This window comes from Podarcis melisellensis (assembly GCF_964234715.1).
Source record: "Podarcis melisellensis genome assembly, chromosome: 7".
In the NCBI taxonomy this organism is placed as follows: domain Eukaryota; kingdom Metazoa; phylum Chordata; class Lepidosauria; order Squamata; family Lacertidae; genus Podarcis; species Podarcis melisellensis.
The window spans coordinates 26,568,167-26,586,279 of NC_138539.1; the positions used below are offsets into that span (position 1 = coordinate 26,568,167).

The window sequence follows — 18,113 nt, forward strand, 5'->3', positions numbered from 1 at the left end:
GGGGGCGGGGGGAGAGATGGGCTTGTTCGGGTGCAGATCTGGTTCGCTGCTAGGGGGGGTTTCGGGACCCGCCTCCGGGTTTTCGTACCATTGCAGGGCTTCCCCCCTTTCTTTCCCTGCATATTCAAGGAAAGACGGGGGTTTTCTTGGGGTGGTGGAGGAATGAGTTTGCAATGTGTGTAGCTGCGTGTCTTTTCTCTTGTGTGTCCCTCCCCTCCATCAGCCATGAGGATACATGGTTAATGGCAAGGAAAGAATCGATCACGCAGGCTTCCGCACTCTTCGCGAGTTGAGTGGGGGGCCTTTCCCCCCCTGCTCTTTTGCTTTTAAGGTGTGCGGGGGAAGGAGCAGGGAGGGGGGCAGGGCAGGCATCGGCGGCCCACATGGCTCTTGTGTCCTTGAGGGAAGGTTTTCCAAGAGGCTTTCATTCAGTCTGTATTGCTCCCCGCCTCTCCAGATCTGCTGATTCAGGGGGCTCTTCTCTAAAGGACAAGGTCAGGCACACCAGAGACGACTTTTAAGATTGGGGGGGCCTCGAACTTTGATATAACATGTAAATATTCTCTCTCCAGCCTGTTCCCCACCCTCCGCCTTTCTTGATTAAATAAAAACACACGCCCATCTCGGAGTTAGTAGGGAAAGGGCTGGTTTACAATGTGAGAGATGAAAGGAGATAATGCAGCTCAATGCAATTTATCAAAGATTATGCAAGTGCCAAAAAGGCTCCACAAGGCTGGGATGTGCCCCTGTGGCTGGGATGCAGGCTGTGTGTGGTTTCTGATAGAGATTTAGCAAGCTGAATTTGACACCTGTGTCCTTTGACCTGGAAGCACTTGCTCTTTAGGTACATGGGGTTTGCCTGATTCTCATTTGCACTCTTCATATGCCCATGAAACTCATTTTGATCACCACTCTGCATGTTTCAGTGTGGAGATCAGCTATTGAAAATAGGTTCTGGTGTGCAAGGATTTCCCTTTTATCTCACCCTTGCCCTTCCACTTTTTATGATGGTGTGTGTGGGTGATTGCGATGTGGTCCAATAGATGGTTTAAATCACAGCTGACATTTATTTGCATAACTTGATGGCTAGCTGTATCCTTAAGAGTGGTGAATAGGGAGTAGGATTTGTTTAGGCCTCACCAGATGATATGTCAACAGCAAGGGTTAAGGACCTAGTAGATCCAGGCCTCTGATTCTGCCTGATATTTACTGCCATGTCAGGGATGGGGAATCTAAGGCCCTCCAGACATTGTTAGACCATAGCTCCCATCATCCTTTACCACTCTCCAAGCTGACTAGGGCAGATGGGAACTGTAGTCCAACAACAACTAGATGGCCAGAGAGTCCTCAGCCCTAATATGTCTCTTAAGCTCTGTAACAACAGCTAAAGGTCTGTTGTTTGGTAGGCTCTTGTTTGAATGGTGCTTTGTGATTATTATTATTTAGTTGTAAGGCAGACTTGGAGCAGAATGAGTATAATGTTTGAAAATACATGCGACTGCTTAATGAGATTAAGGGGTTAAGCCAAAATAGACAGTTAAATTCAGGTACTGTAGCCAGCAGGGTGGATTGATTTGCAATCAAACTTCAGTCATAAATCATCAAGAGAAACTGCCACTTTCAAGTTGTTAATTTTAACTTAAGGCTCCCATTTGCACTATGCATTTATATCATTTGGCTTTCCCCAAAAAATCCTGGGAACTGTTAAGGGTGCTAGAAGTTTTTTTGGAGATCCTTGTTCTTCTCTCATTTTCCAGAGTTCCCTGGGAAGGGGGAAAGATTGTTAGCCCACTCTGGCCATTGTAGCTCTGTGAAGAGAACAGGGGTCTCTCTCCTAACAATTTTCAGTACCCTTAACAAACTACAGTTCCCAGGATTTTAGAAGGGAAGTCATGTGCTTTAAATGGGCATTGGATGTGTTTTGATTATGTGTGGATCTGCCCTGAATGGGCTAATCTAACCAATTGCAACATTTTAATTTACTACAGAGACTGTATCCGAAACATGCTTCTTAGGCCTCAAAACAGTCTAGTAACTAGCGAGTAACCCTATTGAACACAGTGGCGCTTGTCTCTGAGGAAATGCACATAGGTTTGTGCATCTAGGATTGTGGTTTTCCTATTTTGGTGGAGAAACATGTTGTGATAACCCATCATAATCCCAAATCTCTTTCTCTGCTCCCTCAGTAAAAAAAGAAAAGAAAAAACTGCAAACTAGTTGAGACTCGACTAGGCCACATGTTACTCATGGATAATTCAGCTCCTAGAGGCAAGTGAGGTGAGGGCAAGTGAGGAAAGGGAAGGCCCTTAATCAGAAGCTTGCAAAACTTCTCAGAATCCCTAGAAGAAGGTTGTAAAACCCTAGGTGCAAAATACAGATCTAAGAGAATGTACTTCTTTTTTGTATTGCTCTTTCCTTTTCTTATTTAATTTCCACTCTGCCTCCTTGATCTCATTCACATCATATCAACACAAAGCAGCTAACAACCCAAACCTTTTGCTCATGTGTTCCTATCTACTTACGAGGCAGATGAAGCCCCACATTTCTAACAGAAGCAAGGACTGGTAGTTATTGGTCAGAGCATTTTATTGTCAGGAGATAAAATAGGAACATCCTTTGTTGTATGGATACAGAGAATATATTTATATCATTTGAAAATGGAGCACACAGAAGAGTTTGTGTAGTTAAAGAACATGGAAATATGGCAGATTATGTAGGTGAGCACTGTGGATGTTCTTTCTAGTGATACATTGGAAAGGGACATAGCTCAGTGGTAGGGCATCTAATGTGCAGGCTGAAGATCTCCGTTTCAATCCTTGACATTTCCAGTTAGGTCCTGGAGAAGTGAACCCCTCGAGAGCCACTGCCAATCAGTGTGGACCATGAGTTTCCAATTATCTAAGTGCAGGTGCTGGGAAACAAACGAAAAAACTATAACCTGAAATAGCGGGAGAGAGCTGGAAAGTCCTTGAGGCTCAAAGGAGACCCTCTCCAAAGCCCGAAGAGGACACCAGTGAGTCAAAAGTATAGAAAAGAAGACTCCCAAGGATCCCAAAATTGCATGCGGGAGCTCTCGCTGTTACCCAGATCTATTGAATTCAGTGGGGCTTACTCCTGGGTAAGTAGAGTTAGGACTGCAGCCTACATTGGCAGCCATCACCACAGCTTGTGATAGCAAAATTCCATATTTTTCACTATGAGCAGTTCCTCAGCTTCATTGGATGACCTCAGGTTCTAATATTATGAAAGGGGGAGAGAAGAAAACATCTATCTATTATGCTGCCTTATTAAACTAGCCAGTTTGTTTCAAACCAGGTTTGTAATAACCATGCAATGCTAAGGTGGGATTCATTAAAAGGGAAAACCAGACTTGGCTGAAGCCCACTTCTCAGCCACAAGGGCAGAGGAGAGGGAAGTCAGGCATAATTTTTTAATGTTTCTGTAATATTCCCTCGGAGAGATTATTCAGCCCCCTGATCATTTTGCTTGCCCTTTTTTTTAATCAAGCCCATAATAAGGAAATAGGACATGGCCTCTTGATATAGCATATGACCTCCTAGTGCCTCGTTTCAAATGCTTGACCTCAAATATATATTTTCCCATGAATATTTATTTTCACAGGAAAGCGCCTTTGTGTTTGATTGAAGGCCTGAGATTCAGTTAAGAGATGATGACTGCTGAACCATGTATTAGTGCCACAAGAGCAAGCCTGCATGAGCCTGGGCTCACCCAATTCCCTCTCCTCTGCCCTTGTGGCTGGGAAGTGGGCTTCAGCCAAGGCTGGTTTTCCCTTTTAATGAATCCCACCTTAGCGTTGCATGGTTATCACAAACCTGGTTTGAAACAAACTGGCTAGTTTAATAAGGCAGCATCACAAGCCATAGTTTGACGTTGGCTTGTTATGAAACATGGCAGAGTTTGTTTTAAACCAGTATCCCAGGTTCAAGCATAACCCTAAACTAGGATTTTAGCAAAAGTGAAAGTAACTCTGCTGAAATCCACCTTGTGTCTGCATGGAAGGAGGGAGCATACAAGTTTGATGCTTTGTTCAGGCTTGGCAACATAATGTTGTGTATACAGTATTCACCAGCAGTATTGATAAGAGAAAACAGTATTTAGATTTCATGTAATTTAGGCTGCAGTCCTAACGCCATTTACCTAGGAATAAGCCCTAATGAATTAAACCTACTTCTGAGTAGACGTGGTTAGGACTGCATTTTTCCCCTCATGAGAGATGTAGAATATATAAAGTTTTTTTTTTAAAAAAAACAAACAAATAAATATGGTTTAAGTCACCTAAAACATGCATTTAAAATGATGACCTTCAAAATATTTCTAGGAACCCCGGTGTCAAGTATAAAGAAAATCCTGTGGGACATAATAGCACTCCAACTAAATGAGGCTGTAAACCTGCAGAATGTGATCTGGCAGCAACACAAAAGTGAACCCTCCCTATAGCGGTGCCAACTTCTGGAATGCTCTCCTTTCTGTGATTTGGGAGTGTACCCAAATTTCATTAAAAACTCATTTGTTTGTTCAGGCATTCTCTGACTAGTACATTGATTCTGCTACACTATACCATTAATGATACCCATAACACTTTTTTTTTAAAGTGAGATGGTTTTATTTTTTTTTTTCATGCATAATCTTTATTGTTTACAAAATCAAAGTAAAGAGCAAATTATTACATTTCTTTACATTATCTTTGAAATGGTGACTTCCTTCAGTCTTACCACAAATCGTCCTTGTTCATAATAAACATTATTTCTGCATTCCTTTGTTTGTAATGCCATTAAACTATCTCATTTATGCATTTCCTTTGAACATTACCCTTTATCTTTTACAGAGCATCTTTAAAACCCACCAGAGTTATCTGATCCTCTGTTAGACTTTCCAGATATCTTGTAAAACTTTCCCAATCTTTGATAAACCTCTGATCTTTGATGTATCTAATTTTTCCTGTCAACCTGTCCAATTCCACATAATCTAGAAGTTTTGATCGCCATTCCTCCCGTGTCGGTATAGCCTCTGATTTCCAGTTTTTCGCTATTAGGACCCTTGCTGCCGTTGTTGCATATTGAAACAGCTTGTGATCTTTCTTCTTAATCTCTCTACCTACCAGACCCAGCAGGAACGCCTCCGGTCTTTTACCAAAAGTATATTTTAGCATTTTCTTCATTTCATTGTAAATGCTTTCCCAAAACCCTTTAACCTTTTGGCATTCCCACCACATGTGGTAGAAAGTCCCCTCCTTTTCTCTGCACTTCCAGCATTTGTTATCGGATCCGTACATTTTAGCTAATTTTACAGGGGTTAAATACCAGCGATAAAACATTTTCATTAAGTTCTCCTTTAATAGTACACAGGCCGTAAATTTGATATGTTGGTTCCAGAGTTTCTCCCACTCTTCAAAATAAATATTACGACCCAGATCTCTGGCCCAATGTGTCATTACTGCCTTAACTTCCTCGTCCACTAGATTCCATTCCAGTAATATTTTGTACATTTTGGACAAAATTTTTGTATTGTTCTCCAAAATCTCGGTTTGGAATTTAGAATTCTTATCCGCATATCCTTTCTCTTTTACATCTTTCCTGAACATTCCGTGTATCTGATGGTAATGCAGCCAATCAAACACATGGGACTTAACCTGGTCATACGGCCTCAATTTCCACTTCCCTTCCTCCTTCGTTAATAGTTGTTCATAGGTTGCCCATTTGGTTCTCTTATCGCTCTTTTTAACCGACATGACTTCTAGTGGTGACAGCCATTGTGGTGTTTTAGGTTCTAAGACATCTTTATACCTTTCCCACACTTCCATCAGAGGGCCCCTAAAAATGTGATTCCCAAAATCTTTATGTACTTTCTTCTTCCCATGCCACAGATAAGCGTGCCACCCGAATCGATTGTCATGGCCTTCCAAGTCTAACACTTCTACCTCTTCTAATTTTATCCAAGCTTTAACCCAGCACAGGCATGATGCCTCAAAGTATATTTTCAAATCTGGCAGGGCAAAGCCTCCCCTTTCTTTAGAATCCGTTAATAGTTTAAATTTTATTCTCGGTTTCCTCCCCTGCCAGATAAATTTGGAAATCTCCCTGTGCCAGGTTTTGAATATCTTTATGCCTTTAATCACCGGGATGGTCTGGAAGTAAAATAGCAGTCTTGGAAGTACCGACATTTTAATCGTGGCTATTCTCCCCCAGAATGACAGTTTGAGTCTACCCCACGTTTCTATATCCTTTTTAACTCCTTTCCATGCTGTTTCGTAGTTGTTTTTAAATAAGTCTATGTTCTTTGACGTTACCCATATGCCCAAATATTTCACTTTCTTAGTCACTTCTATTTCTGTTTCTCTTTGTAGTTCCTCAATTTTATCTGCTAGCATGTTTTTAGTTATTATTTTTGTTTTCTTTTTATTCAATTTGAAGCCTGCTACTTCCCCATATTGATCGAACTCCGTCAGAACTTCTTTTATTGAATCGAGTGGGTCTTCTATTGTTACGACCAAGTCGTCCGCAAAAGCCTTAGTCTTGTATTCGTGTTGGCCAACTCTGATTCCTTTGATTTCTTTGTTGTCTCTAATAGAGTTTAATAATACCTCTAATATCATTACAAATAATAGTGGGGACAGCGGGCACCCCTGTCTTGTACCTTTGCTTACTATCAGTTCCGTCGACTCCACATTGTTTATTATCAGTCTTGCTCTTTGTTCGGTATAAATTGCTTTTATCCCATTGTAAAATTCGGTGCCCACTTCCATGTATTCTAATTGTTTCAACAAGAATTCCCAGTTTACATTGTCAAACGCTTTCTCGGCGTCGACAAATAACAGTAAACCTTCTTTGTCACATCTGTCTGTTAGGTATTCTATTATATTGATAACACTCCTTATATTGTCTTTCATTTGTCTTCCTGGCAAAAAGCCGGATTGATCTTTGTGAATACTTTCTACCAGAATAGTTTTTAGTCTCCTTGCCAGGACTCCTGAAAAGATCTTGTAATCTATATTTAACAAAGAAATCGGTCTGTAATTTTTGATTTGTTCTGGGTCAGAGTCTTGTTTGGGGATTAGTGTAATCAGTGCCTCTTTCCAAGTCTCTGGTATTTCTCTTTCCTTAAGGATATTATTCATCACTTCTTGTAATGGGTTCAACAGGACCGATTCCAACTCTTTATAATATTTGCCAGTGAACCCATCTGGGCCTGGGGCTTTCCCATTTTTTAAATCTGCTATTATTGCTTTAATTTCTACTGTCTTAATTGGGGCGTTCAACTCCTCTTTTGCTGCTGTGGTGATTTTATTGATATTTTTGGATTTTAGGTATCTCTCTATTTTTCTCGTCATATTCCTTCCTGTATTTTTAAAGAGTCCTCCGTAGAAGTCCGTGAAGGCTCTCCTTATTTCTTTTGGCTTGTTTATCTCTTCTCCTTCCACCACTATCCTATTTATTGTGTTCTGTTCCTTTCTTTTTTTCAGTTGCCACGCTAGAAGCTTCCCAGATTTATTGGCATATTCAAAATTCCTCTGTCTCAATCTTTTGACTTTCCATTCTACCTCTCTGTTTATCAACATTGCGTATTGGGATTGTAATACTTTAATGTTTTCTTTTATTTTCTTGTTTTTTGGATTTTGACTTAATTTCTGTTCGTTCTCCTCTAATTGCTTTGCGATTTCTTTTTGGTTTTAATGCAGTTTTTTCTATCTCTGTAAACTGCTTTGAGATTTAATTGTAATGGCAAGTTGTATAAAAAAAAACCCTATCTAAATAAATAACCCTCACAATCTTCAACAGATAGGAAAGATGAAAGCCACACTTAGCTCATTATTTGGCTGCATATTTGGCAAGTAAGTACTTGTGGTGTGGTCAAGCCAAAGTGAAGTACTTGAAAAACTACATGTGCTAAAATCTGGGCAGCTTAAAAAGTGCTAAATGTTAGCTGGATAATGCCCTTAGTGATTTCAGACAAGGGAAAAAAAACACATAAGCTTCCTTCTTACTAGGAAGCACATGAATACATTTTTAATACTTAACATTTAAATAAATATAGGACAGTAGCATTCAGTGTTAACAGGACATTCCCGAGCGAAGAAGTGTGTGTTGGTAAACACTGGACACTAACATACTTCTTGTGGGAAATTGCTGTCAAACATAACTGTGCATGAGTGCTAGTTAGTGCAGGGAAGGGTTAAGACCAGAGAGGTCTGTTCCTAGACTCAGCTAGGTCACATCCCCTTACCTCTGTGAGGGAGGAAGTGAAGTGTGTGTGCTCTGTTCATTGCTAGATAGGTAAAGAGAGGGGGAAAGAATTGTAAGCAGACTAAAAGGGATATGCAAAAGGGTTTAACAACCTGTATCCCATGCTATGCTGCTGGTTAACTCTGAGAGTGTTTCTAACACTGCTGAGGGATCTCTCACACTCTCAGAGTGTGCAAAGTCCCATGTTTTGAATCTAGGCACCCAGCTGATACTTTTGTTAATTACTCAAATGTGGGTGAGATCTTTTTCCACCTCCACATTTCTGACATATAATTACAAAGCAGCTCTTTGCTTTGGCGCGAACAGGAACACTAGATTCTACAGTCCTGTATCTCTTCATCTTCTAATAGTTGTCCTTTTAGGAAATGAGTTTAATGTACTTTTTTATGTTGTGAACCTATTTCAGATTTTCTCCACACTTTGCAGTATAACAGATATTTTAAATAAATAAAAGTTATTGCCAACTTTAGAAATGGATTCCCAAATTAATGAACTTAAATGTGTGAATAAAGGATAAGAAATGATAAACAATGAAATTGGTCAGAGCATATGCACAAAACAAGGACCATGGTGCAGAGATAATAGTGAAATGTGATATAGTCATTGTGAGACAGTGATGACCATCCTCCAGGGATTCTCGTCTGTAAAAGCTTATACACAGTCATGCTGGTCTAGTGAATTTGTGGGTTACAGGGAAAAAGCCTTCCTCATTAATATCAATGAAAGGGGTGGAGTTTTGCATGGATAACGAAGTGAACATGTGGTGCTGCCATTAATAATAAAGTGAGGAAGTCTGAGCACATGGTGTGGAGGTTCCTTCTGTGCCACGAGACTATAAATCCTTGGGTTTGAGAAGTGATGAGGAACGTGTGACATCTCAGATGTTGGACATCTACAAGGATCTGTGCCTTCAATCAAAGTATTTGTGGTGCTGACAAGAACTATGTGGCTTTTACTGGACAGCCTACCAGTGTAATACTTTATCTGATGGTGCATATTTTGGCTTCCCATGTAAAATCATGCCAATTCAAGAAGATCCATTTTAAGACTACTGGATCCGACTTCTACCCAGAGATCATGGATAAGTTACAAGTGTGCGTGTGTACATGTGTATATGCTTTCTGACCATCAAGAAAGGGGAGCGAGATTCAGGAGATGGGGGGAAGACACAGAGAGGGTGGTACCCATAGCGCAATCTCAAATTCCAAATGTGTTCACTTCACTGGCCTATAAAGTGGCAATCCCACCTGGCCTTACTGCTTTTGGCACTCATACAAAGCCACCACTTAAAATCAAGTGGGAGACTGCTTGCCCCCTGCCCATGTCCTGTGTTGTTCTGAGGGTCCCCCAACCCTCTGGAGTGGATTTCTGTGGTGCACCGGAGGACACAGTGGGACAGGAGAGGTAATAAGTATCCATTGCATGAGTGAAAATCTGCTCAGGAAAGTTAAGATCCAAGTCAGTAGCTGGTCCAAAGAGCTACCTGCCCAGAGCTCCATCCATTACAGCGTCATATAGAATGGGGCTAGCTTCCAGTTTCCCTAGCTGAAGACTAGGTGTAGGATGCTAGGGGTGTTCTGTATTTAATAAATTCATGTAATTCGTGCACGAGGAATTAAAGTTTGTCTTGATTTATGTACAATTTTAAAAGCAAGCCCAAGTGACTAGCTGAAAGACTTCTTGCTAAATCAGGGCTCTGCAGCCTTGCTCAGTTAATACAAAGCAATTGTGCCACATGGTTAACTGCACACAAAAGAGACACTTCAAAACAAATTATACTGAAGGCAGAATCTGGGGGATCAGTTGAGGAGTGTTCTCATTTTTCAAAAACGAAAAGCTTGCAAATGCTTTCCTCGCCTAGATGTCAACACTTGTGTCAAGGCTGTGGTTTCTCTGTAGCCATTTCAAATTCTCCTGAGCAGTGAATGCATCTAGTGGCCTTGATTGCAGGAGCCTTGTCTCTGTGTGTCCTGATAATAAGATTGCTAATTATTTTAATGGAAGCCTGTCAGAGCTGGCATACAGATGCTAACCTGCTTCATTCCGGTATCTCCTTTTCAAAATGCCGCTGTTAGTGTAATGAGTTCTGCCTTGTCAGAAGAATGAAATTGTCCACATGCATTTTCTTTAAGCAGAGATCCTGCTGATAGTGATGTGTCTTCCTGCAGCTGAGCATACCTGTGTACTTCATAAGTCAGTGGAGAATAGGTGGCGATAATGGAGAACTAGTGATAATTATCTATGGCCACCAGATAGTAACAGGTAAACCATGCTATGTTTTATGCCAATCTAATATTTTAATTGTTGACATTTACATCTGCCACATTTTCCCCCTTTCATCAAAATGGGAATCTATAGTATCCCACTCATGTATCATGTGATTCCACCTAATCGAGGACCACTTACTCTTGTTATTGCTGATTAAATTGTCACTCTGGTGTGGTTCCGGCCTGGGTAGAATTTTGGAATACTATTCTTGAAAACACTGGGTTCTTCTGAACATAAATCAAAGAAGAATATAGGTGTTTTGTATCTCCCATCCTTGGCTTCATATTTGACCAAGGATGAAAATGTGCACCCATTATTTAATTGGATCTAAGATAAAAAGAAGAGTTTTGGTTTTACTTCTTGCTTGACCTAATTATCTCTTACCTCCCCTTTTAAAAGAGTGGCTGATTGACGTCGATAAGCAGCTATAAATCTTTCAATGTTAGTGCCAATGGTATGAGTCAAACTTTATTACTTCAAGGACGCTGGAAAGGCTTGTAGCTTGTAAAACTAACAAGACTTACTGGAAATAACCAGAAAACAGGGAACAAAAGGAAGAGTTTTATGCACATTTCATCCCTGCCAGTATATTCTCTATTGAATAATACATCGACCCATCTTTATGTCTCAGGTTACTGGCAAATCTTGATTTATGTTCCAGGAAGTGTTTGAAACAGTGGCAGGATCCTTTACTAACCTAGCTTCTACTTCTGTTTACTTGTCTGTCCTAATAAACTCCTGAAGTGCTACTAACTTGGTGTTGGAGATCCTCTAAATGGATGTTTTACAAGGTTCTTATAAGCTTGTGCTGACCTTTTGCCCAGTTCACAATGCACCTTGCTTGACTAAGCTAAATGCCACTGTTGCCTCCACTACTGCTGAAGGAAACCAGGTTTCCTTGTATCGTAACATGTACAGTAGGACCAGATGGAGAGTGACCTGGTTCACATGTTATACTTACCATGACCACATGGATGTGCTGGCCCCTGGGGAGGAACTTGCACCTCTCTGGGCTTTTTAGCTCTGCTCAGTGAGGCAGCTTTGCCATGTCTGGCTTAGCATGTTTTCTGAACTGCGGATCATGGTGATGCTCTCTTCTTAATCATGATCTGCAGCCAAGGTCTGTCCTATGGTTATAGGTCATGGTTAAGTAGGAGAGATCTTAAGCATGATCACAGGCAGGTGGGAAAAGATGGCAGGGCAAAGAGGGTGAGGCATTGTCTGTTTGCCTTCACTCACCTGTGTTTCCCAGTTTGATGGGCCTGCAACGGCCTCTCCACTTGAGCCAGAAAGCAAAAAGACTCCTTCCTCCCTGTCAGCCTGGATAGCTCAGTTTGGTGCTGATAATGCGAAGGTTGGAAGTTCAACCCCTGTATGGGGCAGCTGAATATTCCTGCATGGCAGGGGGTTAGACTAGATGATTCACAGGTTCCCTTTCAGCTCCATGATTCTATGACTTGGCTGTGCAGAAATGTCTTTGAGAAGGCCTGCCACTGTTGCCCCTTGGCTCAAGTTAGGAATTGCCTGGCGGAAACTTTTTGGACTATATTTGGATTCTTCAAGATATCAAGCGCTGGAGAAGTTTTGAACATATTTTGACGAATGTAGCTCTTCCCCCTATTTTACACAATCTGCAATATGCCATAAATTGCTCAGGTGGATTTCTTTAGGCTTTAATACTATCAGAGGTCAACATACTTTTTTGATAACTTTTATTGCCCTATTCTGTAGAAAAGGGCACCTGGGAATCCAAGCCAAGGTGAAGAATACTTTCTTCAGCCTTTTCCAGCTGACACATCTTTGCGTCTCTCTATGCCAATTTTGGTGACTTGCAAAAACCGTTGTTGGTAAACACTGTCGCTGAGTATAGGCAGATACTTTTGATGTCTCACATAAGAGACACGTTTCTGTGCATGCAGAATTTAGATTTCTGAGAAATGTAGTGTCCTCTTGATGAAGGAAGGGCTGTAGCTTAGTGGTAGAATTCGGTCCCAGATTAAATCTCTGACCTATCCAGTTACATTTTTAAAAGCATTTTAGTAGAGATGGGAAAGATCTCTGCCCAAGTCCCTGGAGAGCTGCTTTGAATCAGAGCAGAGACAATACTTAGCCTGATGCTCCAATGGCTTTGCGAATATAGTGCCTGTCCCTTATGAAAAATATCCATACGCAGGAAAGACTCAAGTGCCGAAACCAGAACAGAGCATGAACATGAAGAAATGTATACAGTCAGTTGTGGTGCATGTACCTGATGAAGTAAACTATAGTTCACAAAGGTTATGCCATGTCAACATGTTAGTCTTTAAGGTGCCACAAAACTTTGTTGTGCTTGAGACTATCCGTGACACATTGGTAGGAGGGCACAGAGGTTAAGTTTCCCTGCCTTTATCTCTTGGTACAATTAGCTCCAATCTGTACAGGGAGAACTTGTAGGAATCAAATCCCCATCCCAAGAGTACGGCTAGAGTGCATCTTTCTAGTGATGTATGAATATAACTTGAGTTGTCTGTTCTCGGGGTTAGATCCTACCAGTTAAGTTATAGTTTGATTCATGTGGATATCATGTCAGTTGCTGGAGAAGCAGTTATAACATCCCATGATACCTTCAGCAGAAGCTGCCAAAGACTCATGAAAGCTGTTCATTGTGAGAACATCTCCTTTCCGAAAGCCCTTGTGTTGTGCTTATTGATGCTGTTCCTCATTTTAGACCTTAATCTGTGGTAAATATGTAGCCCGTATAATTATTAAGCATTGGCAGTGTACCTGACACTATACAGAACTTTGAATCGACATAGAGGGCTTATAGTTAACCTGTGCGTCTTCCTGAAGGGTTGGTCTGATAGTTCGGTGTATGACTGACCTTTCCTAGCAAGGTGCTGTATTATAATCAATTGCTCCTCTTTCTGTTCCTTGTGATTTACACCTTAGACAAATCTTCACAAATGCATTTGAAGCTGGCAAGCAAATTCTCCAGAAGATAAAAGACCTGTTTTTGCAAAGGAGGTTAGAACAAAGGTTTTGTAGGAGAAGTGAAAAGTCAGTTATGTTTGAGGGAAACATTGCATAGAGCAGAGGGATGAGGGGCTTTAAACTCTTGTGTAAAGTAAGAAGGAAGGGCTGTTTAGGAATCAATGAAGCTTGCAAGGAGGGTTAGCAAGGAAAGCTTGGAAGACTATTTTTGGTATAAGAACAAGCAAATATATGCCTGGAAAGCAGGCACTGGAGTGAATGAGAGGCGCAGTTGGCAGAGCCCTGGGGAGGAAGAAGACGTCAAGGGTCTTGGACAGAACCGCACACAAAGCCTAGTAACAGGAACATTTTGTACTGTGGGCAGTTCACCCCCCGCCCAATCTCATTTCACTTTTAAGTTGTATACCGCCTTTCTCTATTACTATTAACAAGCCGGTTTACAACGACAAAATATACAACGAAGATCACACAACTTACAATAATCTGATCCAATACAAAAAGGTCATAATAAAAACATAACCTTAACATAAACTCCGCTGGGCTTTGCTCTTGGGCCCGTGATTATCTGCAGGGTCTGGATGGACTTTGCAGGTCAGGTTGGAGCTCCAGGAACATACAATTCACTTGTAGCCCTACAGACAGGAAAAACTCTGGTGTACTGAAACCCTTGCATGCCCTCTGATTTTCCCCATGATCAGTTGTAAACTTATATTTTACTCACTGTTCTTCTATTTTTCAAAATTTATTTATTGATATCATGATACATATATGAAATATTTACATAGTATTGTTCTATATATTTGGTGGGGTGGTGGTGATGATGGCAAGCATTATAAAATCTAGGCTTCTTTTTCTAATTTCCTATCAGGGTCTACAATGCTATGTTGCATCACAGGTTTGTTTGTTTTTATTAACCATTTTTGATATTAAGAACGGAATTAATGTTTGCCTGCTGTACTTAGCCCTTCAGTAGTCCAACTGCCTCCCTGCTTGTAACTGTTTACAGTATTGCAGAAATGCTTGCAGTGTTACTGGAGCTGTTCTGTCACATCATATTGCTTTCCGGCTTAGTGATGGGATGTCCTTGCAGCTCCTGTATTCTCATGCCCTAGTTTTGTAACCACATGTGGTGTGCAACTTGGTGAAGAAAAAGAAGCTGCTTCAGCCATTCAAGTAAATGGAGGGGAAAGGGTGGTTTAAGGTACCGTAATAATATACCTTTTTGATACAAGGAGTTGGAAACGCAGTGAGAAATGCTCAGGAGTTTATTCCTGGCAGCATATTCAAATGCTCAGAAAAAGGACATAGTTCACTCCTCTTGGGACAGTATGAGTTCAGAATGGAAGATCACACACTAGCTTGTTTTGTTACCTGTGATTATTTTTGTGGAAGAAAAGCCATATTTATTTTACCAAAAAAATCTTTGTTTTGTTCTCAATTGGGGTACAAGCCAGGAGGAAAAAAAATACATGTTTGCATTTCTTCTTCTCAGATTTAGCTCAGGGGAAGAGCAAGGGAGCACTTCGGTACCAGGACATGCCTTCAACAAGGCTATTTGATTTCCGAACTGCCATTTAATTTGAGAGCTGGGAGGAAGAGTTGAAATTTAAATAGGAGATGAATTAATCATCTGTGAGATGTTACTCATTCTGCCTTAAGAGTAATTTGGCTTAGTCTGCTTGCTTTCGCCTTGCACTTCCTTTTGCCGAGATTGATAGGGAACTGAGAGGGCTACTTTAGTCCCTGTTGTACTTTATCTCAAGTGAAACAATGTCTTGATTTCAGCAGTTGTCTGTTCCTTGATTAAAAGGTGTTGTTTGGCATAATGGACAAGTGGGTTATCTGCAAGGTTGGTGTTATCTATTAGTTTAATGTTGCCTGTGCAACTGCATGTTGGACACTCAGGACAGACCAAAGGAAGCACGTACTTAACACAGCACAGTTAAACTATGGAACTCACTAGCACAATAAGTAGTCGTGGCCACCAACACGAATGCCTTTAAAAGGGGTTTACACAAATTTGCAGAAAATAAGGTTATCAGTGGCTGATAGCTTGTATCTTGCTTGTAAAGAAGTGGACTCCTATCCTGCTTTCAGGCTTCCCACAGACATTTAGCTGGACACTGAATGTAGGAAGAAGATGCTGAACTTGCTGGGCTTATAGTCTGATCCAGCAGAGCTCTTCTTACATTCTTATGATGCTTTGCCTTTCATTTTATGGCTAGGATTATTCTCCAACCCTTTCACGTGCTTGCTTATTCTGATGCATTTTATTTTTCATCCTTTCCTTGCAGCAGAACTCCCGCCACCGTATACCGCCATTGCCAGCCCAGATGCCAGTGGCATTCCTGTAATAAATTGCCGTGTGTGCCAGTCATTAATCAATTTGGAAGGGAAGCTTCACCAGCATGTTGTCAAATGCACAGATTGCAATGAAGCTACGGTAAATGACTTTGCGGGCTTCTCACTTTCGTGACATGTTTTATTATGCCCTTTCACAATAGAAGAGACTCACATCGGTGTGACTGCTCAGCAGCTGAGAATTAGCATGCAGTATGAGGATCATTTGGATGCAAGGAAAGCCACTTTGAGTAGAAAACAGTAACCAGATGATGATGTAACTAATTCATAGACGCTACACTTATGGAGATAGTAGTTCCCATGGCCTATAATTAAGTCCGGAATGAGTAGCTTCTCTATTTGCAGTCCAGTCCAGGTGTGGTCAGTTTCTGTATTCTGCAGTGCTTTATGCAGATCATATAGTTTGCCAGACCACCATTTTAAGAGCGTAAAATCCTGACTGCCTACTAGTATCACTAAAATGTAAGAGAAAGAAAAAAAGAGCATCTTCCACTCACTCGTATTAACAATAAAAAATAATTCATCAGTCCTGGCTTAAACATGCACATTAATATAAGCAGTCCATATGTCCAAATAGATAGCCAAACAAGAATGACAATTAGAAGATGCACTTTCAGATACAGAAAGGGATGTGAGATCTTTGGACCGCTGGGTAATAGATGGCGGACCTCTCTTTTTTTCTACTGTGTGTGTGTGATGGTGGGAATTAAAATTAACTTGCTTACATTAAAAAAAAAACTGGATATAATGGAAATATAAAAACATTAAAATAAGTGCACCCAGTCCATAAACTTTCTGTACTAACACGTAACTGGCTAATGCTGGTCCAGCCCTTTGACACGTAAGGCAGTATTTGATGCACTTGTTCTGTTGGGGCAAGGGTTTAGACTTGTGCAACAAAACTCCCTCTCCCCCTCATCCTGTGCACAGCCTCCCCAAATCTGCTCCAGAGGGTTGGGGGAAACCCCAGAGCAGATTTAGTGGGAGGCGTGTATGCAGGGAAGTTCTGTTCAACAAGCATAAATCCTTCCTGTAATGGAGATATTTAGCACAGCTTTGGATGCAACCCATAATGCTTATGTGTAATTTATACTCATGTGGCTGGCATGTGCACATGTAGATAGGATTATAATCTTTGTTATTGTTTTTGAAGTTTGCTTAGATTTTTATTGCTGTTATTTAATTGCTTTTGTTTTGTCTAGCACTTCCTTTAACTTGTAATTAAAGTACTATTGGTATGTAAGGATATATATGCGTGTGTAACAACTGTTTTCATGTGATTTGCACCTAATAGTACCATAAACAGCTTGTGGAGTCCAAACATCATCCTGTGCTCTGTCCATCCCCAGTGGCATGCTGCCTGTGGTTTATTTTTTAAATATAGAAGTACATTTTTTTTTTAACTTCATGCAGTCCGTTTTCCTTAGCAGAATACTGTAATGTCCTGCATGCCAGCTAATGCCCTAACACTTCCCTCCCACTGTTGCAGTTTTCTTTTCTATTGACTTTTTAAACCAGATTGTTCATATCCCATGCCCGCTTCCATCTTGACTAATATTCATCACATTTCTGTTTCTTCCTCTCCCTAACACTGAAATGGCCCAATAAGTGGTGGAATCCTCCCTTTGGCCCCCTCTATTTCAGCCTTGTAAAATCTACCATTTCTGCACATTTAGTTTTTGCCTAGTCTCAAGATTGCACTCAACACTAACGAGTGAATGAAGAACAAAAAGAAAGCAAAAGAAATGTAAAAAGTGTTCTAACAAATAGGTGCTGGCACAGACCTGCCTTAAATTATTTGAAATATCACCACGCTAGAATCATTTGCTGTGCCTTGAATATCTATGTAGTCTTCCACCTTAAGTTTTAACTTTTCTGTCGGTCTGTTTAATCACTGTAGAATATTTTTCTTTTGACGGTCAGTACATTATATATGTAATTGCTTTTTTTTTGTTTTGTGTAGCCAATCAAAAACCCTCCTTCAGGGAAAAAGTATGTTAGATGTCCGTGTAATTGTCTGCTTATCTGTAAGGATACGTCACGGAGGATAGGATGTCCAAGACCTAACTGGTAAGGGCAAACCAAATTATAATTTGCTTTTTCTCTTTGGTTTTTCACACAGACAAAAATGGTCTGACTATTGTGATATAAATAGTATAAAGAATAAAAAAAGAATATTGCCTCTGGCTATTTCTCTGTTTAATGTTTCACATAAATTTGTGGCTGCTAACCTCTGCAGAACTAAATCAATCT

The 18,113-nt window shown here is 40.6% G+C and overlaps 2 protein-coding genes across 5 annotated transcripts in view; one reads left to right on the forward strand and one right to left on the reverse strand.

The window, feature by feature from the left end:
- PIP4P2 (phosphatidylinositol-4,5-bisphosphate 4-phosphatase 2) overlaps positions 1 to 18,113 on the forward strand; it is a 28,004-nt gene that overhangs the window by 592 nt on the left and 9,299 nt on the right. For 3 of the 4 annotated variants that reach the window (XM_081919828.1, XM_081919827.1, XM_081919825.1), the window contains exons 2-3: positions 15,794 to 15,942; positions 17,824 to 17,930. In XM_081919828.1, coding sequence (XP_081775954.1) covers positions 15,794 to 15,942; positions 17,824 to 17,930 — 256 coding nt within the window. The remainder of the gene's footprint in view (positions 1 to 15,793; positions 15,943 to 17,823; positions 17,931 to 18,113) is intronic. The other variant, XM_081919826.1, reaches the window with a different exon arrangement.
- Positions 3,489 to 18,113, reverse strand: part of NECAB1 (N-terminal EF-hand calcium binding protein 1) — an 81,486-nt gene continuing 66,861 nt past the window's right edge. Inside the window, exon 14 of the transcript XR_014170656.1 lies at positions 3,489 to 3,498. The gene's annotated coding sequence lies outside the window, so the exon portion shown is untranslated. The remainder of the gene's footprint in view (positions 3,499 to 18,113) is intronic.